Below are 18,782 nucleotides of genomic sequence, written 5' to 3'. Positions count from 1 at the left end.
TTCTCAATGCCGTTGCTAGATTAGACAGAGATAATGTAATAAGGCTTCCATCAAAGTCAAACATTGTATCGTAATTGTGTATGTAATATATATACTTCGAATTGTGTAGCAAATATTGGATAAATAACCAAATTTATTATTATTATTATTATATAATATATAAATATATATAAAATAAATAATAAAATTTTGTAAAATATGGCAAAACAAATAAAAATGGTACTAATAGATCTTAGTGGTACTCTTCATATTGATAATACAGTGATTCCAGGTGCAGTGGAAGCTTTAAACAGGTGGTAATTTTATTTATTAAAATTATTTATATCTAATAATAAATATCATAACACATTTTATATTATGTCGATTCCATTTTATGATTTAAAATTAAATTTATTGATTTTAATGTCTATATAATGAATAATAATAGATAAATGAAGATTTAATAAATAAAATACAATTTATTAATGATATATTCTAATGATGTATTAATATGAAATTTTATTACTTCTATATAGGCTTCGAAATGCTAATATACCGTACAAATTTGTCACAAATACAAGTAAAGAATCTAGCAACTTACTATATAATCGATTAACAAAATTAGGTTTTACTGTTAAAAAGGAAGAAATTTTTAGTAGTTTAATTGCAACAAGAAAACTAATCATTTCGAAAAAATTAAATCCAATGTTATTGATTGATCCTCATGCTAATGAAGATTTTGAAGATTTGGTAAAAACAAATGAAACAATGAATGCTGTAGTAATTGGATTGGCACCGGATAAATTTCATTACGAAGAATTGACAAAAGCATTCAGGTGTTTGTTTGCATTCAGCATGTTATGTAATAAAATTTTTTTCCAATATTATTTTTCCAGTATGTTTCTAACTTTATGTTTCCAATATTTAAACATATTGTAATAAAATACCTATTACAATATATTTGGAAATAAATTATTCTTAATTTCAGGTTACTATTAGATGGTGCATCTCTCATAGCAATTCAAAAAGCTCGATATTATAAAAGATCAGATGGTTTAGCTTTAGGACCAGGGGCATTTGTTGCTGGTTTAGAATATTCTGCTAATGTAAAGGCAGAAGTCATTGGAAAACCTACTGCAGAGTTTTTTAAAGCTGCTTTAGGAAACGTATCTCCCGAAGAAGCAATTATGATCGGCGATGTAAAAATTATTTTACACAAAGTTATCAATATGTTTAATGTTTAATTTTTTGTAGTATTTGTATCTTTTTTTTAGGATGTTAAAGATGATGTAGCTGGGGCTCAAACTATCGGTATAAGAGGAATTCTAGTACAAACTGGAAAATATCGAAACGGAGATGAAAACACAATTACACCACTGCCTACAAAAGTATGCAGCTCTTTCGTACAAGCTGTAGAATATATTCTTAAAAAAGAAATTTAAATATTATGATTTTGCAATAATATAATGTATATTAGTGCACATGTACATTTATATAAGTTATTCTGTATTAAATTATATTTTATTCAAATATTAATAATTCTCTAATGATATACATGATCTAGGAATAATTTCACAATATAATAGTTTAATATAAAGTAAATATCATAATCATAAAGAATTTTTTCTGAAATGAAATATAACATTATCAAATTGTATTTTTTCTAATAATAAAATGTATTACAGATTCTTTTCAATGTATTGCGCGATTAATAGTTGAAAATATTTTACGAATATCGTCTCATCGTGTAATAGAATATAGAAAATTCATGGTATCATATATAAATATTATATATTATGTTTACAAAATAAGATGAACAATCAACTTTTTCAATCATAGAATTTTATAGATGTGAGACGATATCTATTGGATAAAAACAAAAAAAAAAAATAATTATTTATAATTATAAATTTCTATTAATTATATAACATTAGATAATAAATATTAGAATTATCATGATTAATAAATTAATATTAAAAGCAGTTGTACAGAAAAATCTTTTTACAAGAAATAGGTGCACTGCAGAAATTTTTGTTTAGTATAAAATTTGGCACCATTTTACAATCTTTTCTTTCTTTTCTTCTTTTTAATATGAGAACTTTTATTTTGAGAAAATCTATTTGTCCCTTATTAAAAAGAGGGTATATAATTAGTTTTGATTTAAAGATCTCATGTTTTAAAAGTGTAATTACAAGCGCTTTTTTAATATTATATATTAATACTTCCATTAATGAACAATGTTGTCTTCAGTGAAGAAAGCTCAGTTATAATATTTTATGAATACTGTATGAAATGCATGTCTTGTGTGTAAAATAATTACAATATTATCTACAAGTGAAGCTATGAAAAAATATACTAAATTTTTATGAACTTGCAATTATGCAATTATTTATGATATAAAAATTATAATATGAAAAAAAGTAAACAATAAAGTTTTTTTACAATGAAACAAAAAAAAGTAAATTATCAAAAAATTTCATTCAATAGTTAATACTTAAAATTTATGAAGAGAACTCTTACAAATATATAACTAAATATTAGATTCTGATAAAATATTTTCTATGATTATGCACCATAATAACATTAACTTACAATTCATATTATTTTTAAAAGATCAATAGATTATTTCATAATTTAAATGCCCTCTACAACTTATAATCTAGGATCAGGCACATATTGATTTTCTGTTGCAATAAGGAGGGTCATTTTACGAAAATACATTTCACTTAAGAAATGAATAAAATATATATAATGATAAGAATCAAATGTGGCAATAATTGATCTTTGCATAAATATACATATAATACCAATATATAAACATAAAAATGAATCAAACTTAACTGTAATTTTACAATATTTTTGGTAGTTATTCTATTAATCAACGTCCTTAACTCGAAAAACATTTATCACAGAGTTCTAAAAATTTCTAATAAAAATAAAGAAAGAAACTAAGTTATAATAACTAATTCTTTTTTACATTATTAAATAAGTATAGCAAAAACTTAGCAAATAAATACTTACACGATATGTAGCAAGTAGTATTAAAATGTAACAATAGAATAATCTCTAGATTTATTAAAAAATTGCTTCTATGTCATTTTTATAACACAAAAATTACAACATTTAGGGCCATATTTTTAATAAAGAACATTTTTCTCTTTATTTTTTTTTCTCTCATCTTTTCCTCTTATTCATTTTTTTTTTTAGAAAAGTTAAGCGTTTATCCCAATTTCGTAAAATTGGTGCAAAGGCTTTGATTTTTGATATATTGGATTTTATGTGTACAGCCCATCACCATAATTAAAGAATCTTACTTACAATCGCATTTATATGTACAATTGATAGGATTCTAATAAAATGAATGTTTTAACGTATGATTAACTACACACTTTGTGTTTTTATCTATTATAGTCTTCTAAAATCAAATTCTGCCAATATATTTATACTTGTTTTATCAATAACTGTAATGTATTTATGCTTTTTTTTTTTCATATGAAACATCATTATATATCCGTTAATGAAAAGTTTAATTAATTGAAAGTATTAAAGGCAGAATTTAATCTTATTATATCGAAGACATACTATGTTACTTCCCATATTATTATAGGAAATATTAAATTATTAATTTGGCTGTTCAATTTTAATTTGATTAATGATAAATTGACATTTTCCTCTTCCTGTCATAGTTTGCTTTTTTTTTTAAATAAAAAGGCAGGTGTGTGGAGTATTGTTTATACATATATATCTCTGATTTCATTTCTTCGATTACATTTGTTTCTAATTTTATCAAAAAAATAAAGATGGATATTATTTACAAATCATAAAAACATATAGCTACATGGAATTAATAAAAAAAATTCAAAAAGCATATGAGAAAACATGGCATTTAGAAGTTACATTCAATAATAATTTCCTGGGCCATACAATTTATACTTTTTTTGTGCTTAAATTTTTTTTCAATATTTTTAAATTGGGAAGACTATAAATGGCTGACAATAAATACTTCGCATTAAAATATAAAAAACATGTTTTTAAAAATAAAATAATTGAAATTATTTTTGTATTTGGCCACAGGATATAAATGTACAAATATGAGCAATTTATACTAATGTTTCCACACATTATTGCCTTTAAACTCATTTAATTTTAAATAGTCTACATGTAACCTGGCTTTTATTCGTCTTCAGTCGCAGCATCTAATGAAACATTCATCGAAATTTGATTGAATATTTCATGAAAAGAAGGTAATGTGAAATTGCACACTCTGCAACTAGACCACATATTTTCCGTAATTCTGCAATATTTTTATATTATTATTTTTAATAAATAAGTATTGTATAAAAGAATTTACTTACTTTATGACGGTATAAAACCAGGCACATTTTCGTAATCTCTGTTCCGATATACTTAGTCCTAACTATTTTACTGGCCGAAAATGAAGTATTAAATCTGCTGAACTTTTCCAAATAAAATGTCTGACCTAATATAAATTAAAAATAGAATTAAAAATTTCATAGATTTAAATAAATATTATTGCATAAAATGTTAGAACATACAGTTCTTAAGTCCATAGAAGGATCTAAAACTTGATCATTACATAGCAATTCTACTTTTTCTTCGGCCAGCGAAGAATTATCAGCATTTGAATCTGTATTTGTTCTATCTCCTGCTGGAGATCCTCCAGAAACTGTATTTCCAGCACCTGCTACTGATCCTGAGTCACTTCCAGCACCAAGCACTTTATCGCAAACATGTTCTGCTACTTTACGAATTTGTATAAAATCGTTTGCGATTAAGCGATCTCTTAAATATACATATAAAATTCATATTATAAATATATTATTTGATAATATTTATAGAAAAAACTATTTATTTATTACATACTTTTTTAAACTTTTTACACCAGATGTGGCATGTGGAAGAATATAAAATGATATTTTAATGAATTGTGGAAGATTTTTATCCACAACAATATTAACTACCCATGCTGGTACAGTTTCATTTAATAGTACTCCTTCCATTTCTCCTGCAGCATCTCTAACTAATAATCTATATAAAGGTCTTCCTCCTACTTCACTAAAATATAATTATAACTTTATTGTAAATTATAATTCAAGATATTTAATTAAATTTACTCTTATTAAAAAAAAATGAATATATATATTTTATTTTATATATATATTTTTATACCTAAATATAACAGGTGTGTGGGTTGGTACAGAGAAATATAGATTTCCTCCTCTAGTGTGCATAGAACCATTACCATCATTACTGTTACCCTCATTTTCATCATCGACATGTAATGGTCTCCACCAATGTTCAAGTAGAGCTTGTAGTAAAAGATTTCCATAATTCACTAAAAAAAAAAAAATTTAAGTTTAAAATTTAATTATTTAAGAAATAACAAAAAAATAATATAAAAAATAAATATTACCTTTTTGATCTACTGCATCATTTTCTGCAAGTCCAGTTTCTTTTGCAGAAACCCATGCAGAAAAACAATCATTTTCATCTTGACCTAAATGAATGGTCAACATCTATAAAAATATAATATTAAAAATTATCTTCAATTTCGCATTATATTAAAATTTTATTATAAGATTACATACCCCAGTTTTAAGATCTATACTAAACCAATTTGGAACATATACCATTTTATTTCTTTTTTTTATCTCTTGTTCAAAATCTATCTTTCCTAAATCTTCAACTTTACGCGCTTTTAATACATCATATAAAGCTACATTTTCTTCTGTATCTTTTGTTAGAACATGTCTTCGATCATTTAAAACGTGACAGTGCCGTATCGCTGGAGCACCTAATATTTTTTGTGCAGGTTCTGTATTTTTAGGTGTTATCCCACTAGCAGAATCACAATAGTCTTCTATTCCTAATTCTTGCCAATCTTTTTGACTTATAGACTATAATAAATTTCAAAATATTATTTATACTATTGACAAGATTTTTTCTTATATATAATAAAATGTACAATACCCAATTATTTATAGTAGATTCACTAGTTGCTACCCAAATGCTAGATTGATCAGGTGTCATAACCATTTTTAACACAGGTGCTTTTTCTTCACAAATAACTGTATACCTTTCAGGATAACATGATAATTCAGTCATTACAACTCTTTTATCTCTACCTCCTGATATTACATGACTGAAAGTATCTGTTGCCTAAGGATAATTATTCCAGTATAATAATTTGCATCATTTATTTTAATAAAACATTAATAAAGAACAAAAAGGAAGAAAACTGTAATTACCAATAATGCCCAAACACCTTCTTTATGTACTCTATAAGTTTGAATACATCTTTGTTGTCCCAATGACCAAAGTTTAATTGTTCCATCAGAACTGGCAGATAAACACTGAGTACCATCTCTATTTAATACTAATGCTTTGATATTATCCATATGACCACGAAGTTTCATTAATTTAGTACAATGTCTTGGATCCCATACTCTTAAAACTTTTTCTGTGCTACCACTTACTATAATTGTTCCAATTTGATTCATGGCAAGACTATATATAGAATCTTTATTTCCACTAAGAGATGATGCTATAAATTATTCAAATATTAAGTCAAATAATATATAAACAATAATAAATCATTTAGTTATATATATATTAATTTTTTACTTGTTACTGTATTGTTGCTTGCTGTAAGAGCAGTTAATGTATTTACATCCCATAAGAAGATTAATTTATCTAAACCACCACTAGCAACTTGCTCTTTATCTTTAGCATATGCTAAAGCTTTCACATAATCTTTATGTGTTCTTAAAGTAGACATACAAAAACCTTTATGTGCATTCCATACTTTTACTGTAGTGTCGGAACTGGCTGATATTACTAAAACGATTATTTTTATTAATTAAAAGTGATTGTAGCATTAATATAACAATGTTAATTTAATGTGACATTTTATATATATGGATGTAATAAATATTATATATTAATTTAAAAATGTGAATCAAATACGTACAATTTTTGCCACCACAACATAATACTATATCATTAACCCAATCTGTATGATGTTCCATTGATTGAATGTATGGATCTTTCATATTTTTGCAATTCCATATCCTTATAATACTATCTCTACCTGCAGAGTAAAGCCTATGCAAAGCTGGATCGTATTGTAATGAATTAATCCCAGCTCTGTGCCTTTTTTCCACTTCATCTCTTATAACCATGGATACCTTTATTAAATATATAAAATATATAAAATAATATATATAAATATATATAAAATAATAAAATAATTGAGTGAAATATTCTGAATATATATTTTTATCACAAATAAATTTATTGAAAGTCTATAAATATAAAAAGTCATTTATGATATTATTTATTACAAACAACATTATTAATTATATAATTAAAAGAAAATTATGAAATCGATAAATAATTGCATATAGTATCAAACAACAAATATGAAAAAATCATAGATCAATCGTATTTCTATTATTTCACACACCATCATGTGGTTTTTTTAACGATCGGCATATCAATATTAATCAGCATGTAATAATGTCGTTTTCATAAAAATATTTTATTCGATTAAAAAAAATATATATATATGAAAAGCTACGTTGTAATAATATGTTTCAAAAGAAAAAAAGTATTACGAACAAGTACCTGTACTTTCTTTCGAGCACTTTGCCCGCCTGTCTTATGAGCTGCCATTATACCGCGAACTGTTCTATAGTTTTGTACTTAAAGATAATAGAGAAAAACATTCGAAATGTACTACAGTTAAACTGTAACACTTGCACGTTCCGATGCGTTGAAACCACGCAGTAGTTTCATCGTTGATTACATAGGAAACCTTACATGACCAGAAGGTACTGCGTTTTCAACGCTCGTAAAAAACAATCCAGTGCACATCACACTGAAATTTAAACAGCTGTCAGACTATCAGATACAAACAGTGTTCATGACGATCAAATATAGATACTGTTAATGTTCTAACGCCGGTATCAATAAACTCCGACGTTATACACATAACGTTACATCACGTTTCAGAACATCAGACAACGTTTCGACACCATTGTTGTGATTGAATAAAGCCGGATATGATTATCATTTGTATTTTAACAAATATTGTATTTATTTGATCTATAAAAAACAGATTTTAATATAGAATTTTAAATAAAATTAACGATAATAAAATAAATTAAAATTAAATTTGGATTTAAAAAATCAGTATTTTAAGAATTATATCTTATAACCAATAGTAATCTTGTAACCAATAGTTGTACAATAATCAACTGTGAATATATATCACTGCATTTATCACAACCAATGAAAAATATTAAAGCATTGCATTTGGATGCATGTATTTATATATTATTTTTAAAAACTATTTCAATTAAAATAATAATTTTATAATTTATTTATAAAAAAATTTCAATAGATTATTAAAAATTATTTATAGGTAGTATTAAATAGAAAATGCAATACTATTTTATATTTTGCTAAATTTAAGAACACAAAACAATTCTTATTCTTACAAATAATAATTATTTTTTATAACGTCGTATTAAAAAATATAAATAGAATGTCATATATATTTTGTTAATAAAAAAAATTAATGCAATAATTTGAATTTTTTTTTTTACTTCTTTTTATATTTATTTTGTTAAAATTGAAGGTGTTCCAAAACTCATCAAAGCGCCAACTAGCGAGAATATTCTTTATTAATTCTACCCGAAAAGACAGCATCCGTCTCCGGTACGCCCATGAAAGAGGCAAAGGTGTCCGTCAGTTGAATGCCGCCATTTTCGTGGTGTGTAAACGTTCTGTTGATTTTGGAAAAATAAGCGCATGATCATTTTGACGTATCATACGTCTTTGGCAAGTTCTACATCATGAATCAGTCACGGAATTTTACATCATTATTAAATCCGAGTTATTTGCAAAACGCGCAACAAAATGCTGCGACTGCAAACGCGGCTGCCGCTGCAGCTGCAGCAGCTGCCGCGGTAAGTGCTGCAATTGCAAATGGAACACAACTTAACACCAATTCCAATTCCACAACAAATAACACAAGAAAACGCGAAGCGGAAAGTACGTTTGAAAGTTTCTTAATATGCCATTGATTTTATTCTTGTATCATATTGCGCGACCTGATTTCTTATGTATAATTTGCTTAATCATATGATTTTACGTAGCTTAATATAATCATATAATTTTCAATTCTTGATTTTTTCATATAATATATAGGTGCTGCGTAATATGTGATCTTTTTTCATTTTTTAAAAAAAATTTAAAATTTATTTAAATATTAACTTAAAAAAAAATTTCAAGAATTGTGAATAAATTAGACATATTGTAGGTGATGGTAAACAGGAAAAAGAGACGAAAGAGGAACGTAGGAAGAGGAGGAAAACTAGATGGAGCGGTAGTGAACATGACAAAACTTTTATACCAGGAATGCCTACAGTTCTACCAACAAACCTGACTCCTGAACAGGAGAAAGCTTACCTCTGTAAGTTTATTTTCTGTATTATTTTGATCATCATTTCAATTTAATTATGTATTATATATATACATATATATATACATATATGGGCAGGATATGATTTAAGAATCATGCTTCTGTGTATAAATTTTTGAAACTTAATTTGTAGTACTATAAAAGATGTAAGTATGTATATATTGTTAAAAATTTATATTTGCCAAAGGTAATTGCCCTTTAAATATTTTCAATAAGCGAGTTTGGCAATAGGAATTGCCAATTTTGCTAAATGATGAAGTTATCAGATTTCTTAGATTGTTTAAATAAATTATATTAAATTTTCTATCAATTATTTCTTGTATATTTATATATATATATCAAGGTTTATCACATATATATAAAATATTAAAAGAAAATAAATTATTAAAAAAAAAAACTATTGAGGTATATTTTATAATTTTTTATGAAAAGAAATAGAAATAGAAATTTATTCAAGAGAATTTACAAAAATTCAAACAAAATACTAGACTTAAATGAATATTCTATTCTTTTGAAACATGCTTACATTATAGAATGTATATTGGTATGGCAAATTGGCAATATCTAACTGTTGGGGTTTCCGCCCCCTCTAACCCGTTGGTTTACAGTTCAGCTGCAGATTGAGGAAATCAGCAGGAAGTTACGCACTGGAGATCTTGGAATTCCACTTAATCCTGAGGAAAGGTTTGAACGAAACTTACATACCAAAAATGACCATAACATATCTACAATACCTATCTACTGACCATTCAGCAGCCCATAAATACAGGGGCCTTATGATATGGCTCCAGTACAGTTAATGTGGGATACTGATGTCTGTTTGAAAAGATTGGGCTTGATTAAAGCCACCACGCAGCACAGAAGATGAATTTTGATAATATTGGTTTGCCCTAAACAATTTCTTTTACTAATTCATTTTTATTAAACACTGCTACAAAATTCTTGTTAGATATATATTGAAACAATTTAGGGCAATAATTAAATAGTTATTAGTTATCAATAATTAAATATAAAAAAAATAAAGCATTTTTATAATGAATATATTTATTTTGAAAATAAAAATGCATTGTTTATATGTAAATGCGTCTTTTAACATTTTATACAATTAAAAGTATAAATTAAAAAATAATTATAGTAGCAGTGTTTAACATACAGTGGGTATTCTAGTCCATATATTTTCTAAAATAGTTATATTCTTGCACATGTAGGGAAATTCAGAGGTGTTCCTATGCAGAATGCTTTATTCAAGTTAATAGGCTGTATTTCATTATTGTATTGACCAATTAATAAAATAATTTTGTGCATAGGGCACCTTTATAAATTTTTTTATTAGGCTGCCGTGATTTGCACGGCATTTTATATTTGTTGTTTAATACCACAGGAATATTTATCATTAATTAATAAAAATAGACTACTATCCTTAATCACAACTTAATGACCAGATTTCAGGCAAATAATGAAATTCATAAAAATATAATTGCTAATATAAACATAATACTATAAAGATCAATATTACGTTACTTTCAGGTACAACTTAAATAAATACACATTAATTTTTCTAATAAATTAATTTACTCCAATAGGTTTAACTTTTCTGATTTTAGCTGGAACCATTATTTTATATCATTGTGTTTCATTAGTATTATACAGTATAGTAAGATATACAAATTATTAACTAATCCAAAAAAATTATTTCCTAATAATCACAGGATCAATCTTAGCAGCTGACATCATACCGATTTCTGCCGTGCACAAACGCGCAGTCTTCCAGGTGTTACCTACTGAATAGATTTATAGCAATGTTATACTCAACATTACATAATTTTTTATTCTTTATTTTCATATCTTGACACTGTTGGAAAAAATTAATTTTTTTTTTAAATTTGTATAAATATAGTATATTTTAAGACTAATTAACAATTTCATTAGAAACATTTTTTTAGCTTTTAAATTAATAATTTCAGATTTAATAGATACATTTTTTAAATACAAATTATTACAATTACAATTGTTAACTATTAAGATTTTTATTTAATACAATACTTCATCTTTAATGAAAGAATATATATAAAAATAATATATTATTCAATTTTTATTTCAGTTTTTTAATAACAAAAATTAAAATTTAATGAATTATTTAATGAAAAATTTTACATATATTTTATAAATGATTTCTTAAAATTTTCCAACATGGTCAGAATTTCTTTTATTTGTTAAAAAGACAGAAAAGAAATATATGTTAAAGAAAAAATATGATTAAAGCCTAATAACTTTGAAAATCAATTACAATGTTATCTTAGTTTCCAATCTTCCACTTAATCACACAATCATAGTAGGATCAGGTTGCTTGTATGCTAGTACCATCTTAATGCAAACTTTGTTTCTTGACAAAATTTTATTTTTTTATTTTGCAGATCTCCATCTCCAGAACCTATATATAGTAGTGATGGAAAACGGTTGAATACAAGAGAATATCGTACTAGACGTAAATTGGAAGAAGAGCGTCACAATCTTATTCAGAAGATTCTCAAAATTAATCCAGAATTTAAACCACCACCAGATTATAAGTAATTAAAAATACTTTTTTATTTATATATTTAGAATTATAATATGAATGATTTATTGTATTTAAAATATTATTTTTAGACCACCAATTATACGAGTACATGATAAAGTAATGATTCCTCAAGAAGAACATCCAGACATTAATTTTGTTGGTCTTCTGATTGGTCCACGTGGAAATACATTGAAATGTAAATTTAAGATATTCATAAATATATAATATTAATATAATTACTCTTACTCAAAAAAGTTTTTAAAAGAAATGCAAATATGATTAATCATTTTTGATAAATAATATAATATAATATAATATAAATATAAATAATATTTAATATATAATATTAATCATATATACAAATAATTATAACTACATATATATTAACATTGCGTGACAATCATTTTTTCTCATTAATCATTATACATAAATTTTATATAAATTTTATTAGTTCTTTTTTTTTTGTATTTTATAGCAATGGAAAAGGAAACTGGAGCAAAGATAATAATTCGTGGTAAAGGTTCTGTAAAAGAAGGAAAAGTTGGAAGGAAAGATGGACAACCTTTACCTGGTGAAGATGAACCTTTACATGCATACATTACTGCTAATAATTTGGATGCTGTAAAAAAGGCCGTTGAAAGAGTATGTAATAGTTTTATAAATTATTATATAATTATTTATAAATATTTCATTAAATTATTTTTTTGTAGATTCACGAAATTATACGACAAGGTGTGGAAGTACCTGAAGGGCAAAATGATTTGAGACGTAATCAACTTAGAGAATTGGCTTTATTGAATGGAACATTACGTGAAAATGATGGACCACGTTGTACTAATTGCGGTGCATCCGATCATAAATCATGGCTGGTTAGTAGATATAGATATAAACATAGATATTTAAACGCACTTAATTAAAAACAAATCAATTTCATTCTTATCTTATTTATTAATAGTGTCCAGATAAACCAAATGTGACAAATAACATAGTATGCTCAAGTTGTGGTGGAGCAGGTCATATTGCACGTGACTGTAGATCTAAGAGACCTGGACAAGGTGGACCAGCTGCTGCAGGCATGGGAGGAATGGGACCAGGTGGAGATAAAGCTAAAATAGATGAAGAATATATGTCTCTTATGGCAGAATTAGGTGAAGGTCCACCACCTGATCGTTCCAAAACTGGACAGCCACGTCAACCAAATCCAAATCCTAATTATCCTGGTCTTTTTGATAGGTAAATTTTATTTTTTATTAATATAATTAATTTTTGTAAAAGATTATAAATAACTACTTTTTTTCAATTTTGCTTAGACAACAAGCACCTCGTGCTTTAATGGCAGCACCAGCACACCCGCCACCACAAATGATGCAAGGTGGACCAATGATGCCTCCGCCAGGAATGGCTCCGCCACCATGGAGTCAAGGAGAAGTAAATAATATGAATGGTATGAACATGCAATGGCAACCTCCAGTTAGTATGCCTCCACCACCTGGTGTAATGCAACCACCTCCACCACCGCCTGGTTCCACATCTCAACCAAATATTCCACCATTGATGCCTTGGATGGCCGGAAACAATCAACCACCGCCACCAGGACAAATGCCACCTACACAAATTCCACCACCTGGAATGGGTATACCACCATGGCAACAAGGACAACAAGGACCAATGCGTCCACCTCCACCTGGAACTGCTCCACCACCAGGTTTTCCAGGATGGCAACCACAACAAATGGGCGGATGGCCACCAGCAGCTCCTGTTCCTCCCCCACCTCAGCAACAAACACCAGCTCCACCTGGCATTGATCTCAACACTTTACCTACATTATTAGCACAACCACCTCCTCCACCACCACCAACTAGTTAGTGTAAAGAATCATCGTATCATCTAATCAAATCTTTATTCATATAATAGAGGGATATTATTGGTCGTGTCAGTAAATAGATTATAATATTGGACTGAAAACAGTTAACTATTAATTAGTTGAAATGATTCACGATTTTAAATAGCCCGTTCGTCGTACATGGCTTTGTTCTTTATAAGTAAAGAAATATATAGTTAGATAAATATTTTTCAATCCATCTTAAGGACCATATACTCTTTATAGAAAATTACTTTAGAATTCATGATATTTTCGGAATTTTAAATTAAAAATTTGTAAGATTTGTTTTGGTTACCATTACTTTCAAACATTGTACGTATCTAAAGCTTTCTTACAAGTATAAATGTAAGTGATATACCAAACACAGTTTTATAATGTTGTTTCAGGCACTTTATAATTTTTACTATATGTTTCTCTAAACTTAATATCATATATTATAACTTAGAACATAATTTACTTGTATTTTGTCAGTAGTATGCATAATACTTTGTAGTATCACATTTGTTGTTCTGTACAAGTACAATTATGATCTACTTTTGCTTCAATATATTACCTATTGTGAAGACAAACATTATATAATAATCAACAAATTACAATAAATAATCAGAGCAAAAATATTTTTTTTATGGAACTGTGCTAAGTTCCTATAATAATATTATTCATTAGTAATATTAATATATATAATTATTATAATTAATTTTGTATTATTATTTCAATAATTTTGATGAATATAATTTGTCATCATGAAATATTAGGTGATACAATGAAGCATCAGAATTGTAGCTTGTGCAAATAATAATTTGTCAATTTTAAATTTCACATTTAGATTATTTATATGTTAAGTATAATTTTTGCAAAAAGGTCTTTTTCACACATATATTTACAATTCATTCATTACCAAAATGTACATTGTAAACGTCCAAGCGCAATAATTTCGTATCACTGATTCACTAATAAGAAGTAAATTTATTGAACAAAAATCTTAAATTATATAAAACATTCGCTTTATATGAAATAATATTAGTATTGTGTGTTACATTTAGAACACAGTTTGTGAAACTTCATAGCTTAACGTGTATATTAATTACACAATAAAGGTATTAAAATATATATTGTTTATATATTTTTGAACACTCTATAGAAAAAATTTATATATAAACAAATATACACGTGATCTATAAAAATATATAATAAAATATATAAAAAAATATATAATATATATATAAATATATATATGTATAGTATATATGATATTAAAAAAAATTTTTTTAATGAATTAAGGAAAACAAGACAATAAAATTAATCGAAATTTTTTGAGTGCATAAATTTTAAAAAATAAACAAAAAGAACAAATAATGAGAGAATAAAAATAAATAAAAAATTATGAAATCAGTGCTATCTTTTAAATATCACAAATAAAACATAAAAAAAGAATAAAAAATGAAAGAAAGACAGAAATAGAGTAAGAATTATTATCTGATATTATGGAATACACAAAATATTTTTTCAAAAATTAATATTTATTCGAAAAATGATATTGATTTTTAATTCTTATTGTATCTTATTTTTGAAGAGATTTTTTTATCAAAAGATGGAGCTGACGGTCAATTCTTACTTTATCTTTATACTTTTTCCACTATTTTTTGTTCTTTTTTTATATGTTTTATATATGATATTCTAGAAATGGCGTTAATTTTATAATTATTTTATTCTTATCTTTCTTTTATTATTTGCCTTCTTTGTTTATATTTATTTCATTTAATTATAATGTTACATATTGAATTAACTAAACAAACTTTTTAATGTGGATTAATCGATTAATTTATCGAAATGTTGTTTTCTATATGATTATCAATATTCGTTTTGGCGGATGAAACGCCAAATATAGCAATCTTTAAGATTAACAAAAAATTATAAATAGATAATAAATATATTCAAAGTTATCAAGAAAAATTCATAGATGAAGAATTTTTCTCTTTTTTTTTCAATTTTTATGACTACATCATTAACATTATTATTTCACCTATGCCATCTACATTACAATTAGCAGTTGCGGTTATTAAATAGTGTCTCCATTACTAAATCAAGATCGACTTTTTTATTATCAATTCAATCTTAAATCTTTTTTAAATTTTTCAATCTGGTAATGTTGAGTCTATTCTAGATTTAGTCTTTGGTAGTCTTTTATATATATATATATATATATTAATTATTATATCTTTGCAGATTTTTGATGGTGTGAAAAAATACTTTAATTGCATTTTGCATTTTATAATACATCTAAAAAAACGCTTTAGATTAAAGTTTTTGATATATTTTCAATTGACATTTAATGTGACCTTGTCATTGTATATTGTTACATTTATATATTTTAACGTTTAATTACTAAATTTCATATATTGACAAATTTATGTTCACGTTTAGTTTCTTCAAAAAAGTTTAGTTTCAAAAATTTAATATGTTGAAAGAAACTGTAAGCAGTTGGACAATCGGATTATATTCATTTGTTGAGATTTCACAATTTACTCCAATGGTTTCGAATTTATGGGATAAAGAAACATTTAATATAGCGCATGTACATGGCACAAAAATAAAAAAATCCGATATATTAATTGGATATTTAATTATATTTTGGGTTATTTTATATTTTATATATGAAAAGTGCCTTAATGTAAGTTTAAATTATTTTATATTTCTACACTATGTTATTATATTAATTAATGAATTTGTCAATTACTTTTTTTTTTGGGTTATTTGCAAAGAGTACAGATAAAGGATAACAAAGTCTATTGACAATACATTTGATAATTTTCATTTATTAACACAGTCGTTACTTCGACGAATACGTATTCCATTGATGCAAAGAAATAGAATAATCAAAGCTATATGGAATTGTGGATTTTGCTTTGGTAGCATTTGTTACCTAAAATCATCTTCGATTAAAACAATAAATTTGTTCTCTGAAGAACGGAAGATAACACATGAAGAATTGGATGTTATTTTACATAAAAGCTTTTACTTTCATCAAGCAGGATTAGAGATTTTATGTCATGGAACTTGGATAAAAGGCTGGGCCAATTTATTATTTGCATCTTTTGTCATAAATCCATATCAAGAAAAGTAAAGCAGATTTTGTTATAATATTTAGCATATACTTGATAATTTATATAAATTTTTTAAACACAAGATTTATTATAATTTTTGTTTTAATTTAATTTTTTAATTTAAATAATATAGATTATAGTGTTATAGAAAATTATTTTATGATTTTTTATAAAAATTGTATAAAATTTTAGATGGTGTACAGTAGTGAGTACATTTCTATTTTACAAAGCAGTTGATACTATTATAATAAATATTTGTCGAATCTTATTATGTATATCTCACTTTACTGGAAGAAAGTTATCTAAATTATTCTTCTGCTTTCATTGTCTCAATTGGTTAGTATATGAGAAAATTGATATATTTTTAATTATATTTTCTTAATTGTTCCTTATTGTTTTAATAATTTTTCAGGATATATTTATATGTATTATTTGTACCAAAATTGATGTTATGGTCAGGATATGTAGAACAGACAAGAGCTCAGTTTAGTTTATGGCTATGGTTTATAACAGAATGCCTAGATTCTGTAATGCTATAACATATATATTTATAAAATATTAAATTACAAGTACAACATTTTATAAGAATTTTTTTCTTAAAAAATTTAATTTCTAGGTATGGATCAAACTTTTAGGATGTGCAAAAGCTACTCATTGGTTAGAAATTTGTTTATTTCCTTCACCAACACAAGAAGCAATTGAATTAGCAGGAATACAAAAACGACACAGAGATTCTTTAAAGAAATTAGTTAACAAAACATCAAAAAAAACTGAACTCTGGCAAACACTATTTTGTAAGTATTTTCAAATAAAATATTTATATCAACAAATTAATTGCGATTTTTATTAAAAACAGGTGCTGTGGCTATTAAGAAAAAGATTAAAAGAATTCGTCAAGCAAAGCAAAATGATTGTATATCAATATCTGATGTTACAGAAAAAAAATTAATTCAGATAGAGAAAAAAAACGAGATAAATCAACAACAAAAAGATGAATTTAAGGAATAACATAAGAGTATAAAATTAAAAACGAATAATATAAATTTAAATCAAATTTACAAACTTTATTAAAATTAATTATGAAAAAAATTTAAATGAAAAATATTAAAGAATTAAAAGAAAAAAATAAAATCATGCACAAACTCTTATAATTTTTCATTATAAAAATCAAGTTTATTTAAAAATTTTATACAAATATTTATTTATACATATAGACATCCATATATTTTTTTTTCACTTTTTTCTAGAAATTTTCATTATTTATTTATTTATTAAATTAATTATAAGTAATGTTATTTTTATATATTATATCTTTTTTTAAAATTTTACATAATTAATTAAATATTTTAGGAATGCTAGCAAAATATGCAAATAAAGATGTAATACAAGAATGAATATTTAAAAACAATATTTCATACTCATTAAATGTTTATTTAACGAACCTTCGATTTTGAAATGATGATGATGAAATGTCTTTTAAAATTATTTATCATTTATTTTTTAAACATTAAGCTACAGAAATAAAATCTACAAGAAATAATATTTTTAATAACAATAATTTTTATACTGATTACACAAAATAATATTGTCTTTAATTTTATGAAAAGTAAATTTTATTTATTATCCGTAATAATGAATAAAAATTAAAGATTACAATATAATGTTATATATTATATATAAAAGAAAGTTATGATTGCAAAACAAGTTAAATTTTAATATTATATTTAGCATAAAGCAAATTATATTTAAACT

At 25.1% G+C, this 18,782-nt stretch overlaps 4 protein-coding genes across 7 annotated transcripts; 3 read left to right on the top strand and 1 right to left on the bottom strand.

The window, feature by feature from the left end:
* The first annotated feature begins 39 nt into the window (after nt 1-39).
* On the top strand, nt 40-1,670 carry LOC122714700 (haloacid dehalogenase-like hydrolase domain-containing protein 2). Of its 3 annotated transcripts, none has more exons than XM_043936286.1 (4): nt 40-296; nt 516-815; nt 968-1,178; nt 1,234-1,413. In XM_043936286.1, exons 1-4 carry the CDS (start codon nt 199-201, stop codon nt 1,270-1,272), a joined length of 648 nt encoding a protein of 215 aa, XP_043792221.1. In that variant the 5' UTR covers nt 40-198; the 3' UTR covers nt 1,273-1,413. The 3 variants fall into 3 exon arrangements, with proteins under 3 accessions (XP_043792221.1, XP_043792220.1, XP_043792219.1); XM_043936285.1 differs by having other exon boundaries at nt 42-293; nt 1,254-1,670; XM_043936284.1 differs by having other exon boundaries at nt 42-296; nt 1,254-1,670.
* A 768-nt stretch (nt 1,671-2,438) lies between these two features.
* On the bottom strand, nt 2,439-8,083 carry LOC122714651 (WD repeat-containing protein 48). The gene is made up of 12 exons (XM_043936171.1): nt 7,627-8,083; nt 6,971-7,187; nt 6,625-6,837; nt 6,249-6,544; nt 5,971-6,159; nt 5,589-5,897; nt 5,414-5,516; nt 5,170-5,335; nt 4,864-5,055; nt 4,536-4,782; nt 4,335-4,459; nt 2,439-4,273 (listed from the first exon to the last, which is right to left on the bottom strand). The coding sequence occupies exons 1-11, from the start codon at nt 7,672-7,674 to the stop codon at nt 4,397-4,399; spliced, it is 2,043 nt and encodes a 680-aa protein (XP_043792106.1). The 5' UTR covers nt 7,675-8,083; the 3' UTR covers nt 2,439-4,273; nt 4,335-4,396.
* Nucleotides 8,084-8,734: 651 nt separating this feature from the next.
* On the top strand, nt 8,735-15,036 carry LOC122714701 (splicing factor 1). Of its 2 annotated transcripts, none has more exons than XM_043936289.1 (9): nt 8,735-8,776; nt 9,326-9,478; nt 10,096-10,171; nt 11,902-12,054; nt 12,134-12,240; nt 12,520-12,686; nt 12,755-12,913; nt 13,000-13,277; nt 13,355-15,036. In XM_043936289.1, exons 2-9 carry the CDS (start codon nt 9,424-9,426, stop codon nt 13,908-13,910), a joined length of 1,551 nt encoding a protein of 516 aa, XP_043792224.1. In that variant the 5' UTR covers nt 8,735-8,776; nt 9,326-9,423; the 3' UTR covers nt 13,911-15,036. The 2 variants fall into 2 exon arrangements, with proteins under 2 accessions (XP_043792224.1, XP_043792223.1); XM_043936288.1 differs by having other exon boundaries at nt 8,746-9,057.
* Nucleotides 15,037-15,660: 624 nt separating this feature from the next.
* LOC122714999 lies at nt 15,661-18,084 on the top strand. The gene is made up of 7 exons (XM_043936855.1): nt 15,661-16,069; nt 16,153-16,597; nt 16,754-17,046; nt 17,223-17,366; nt 17,443-17,557; nt 17,647-17,824; nt 17,887-18,084. The coding sequence occupies exons 2-7, from the start codon at nt 16,385-16,387 to the stop codon at nt 18,036-18,038; spliced, it is 1,095 nt and encodes a 364-aa protein (XP_043792790.1). The 5' UTR covers nt 15,661-16,069; nt 16,153-16,384; the 3' UTR covers nt 18,039-18,084.
* The last annotated feature ends 698 nt before the right edge of the window (nt 18,085-18,782 follow it).

The sequence above is a fragment of the Apis laboriosa genome, unplaced genomic scaffold, assembly GCF_014066325.1.
Source record: "Apis laboriosa isolate Shangri-la unplaced genomic scaffold, ASM1406632v1 scaffold34_cov151, whole genome shotgun sequence".
Lineage (NCBI taxonomy): Eukaryota > Metazoa > Arthropoda > Insecta > Hymenoptera > Apidae > Apis > Apis laboriosa.
The sequence above is the reverse complement of the archived record's forward strand: the minus strand, read 5'-3'. Positions and strand labels throughout refer to the sequence as shown.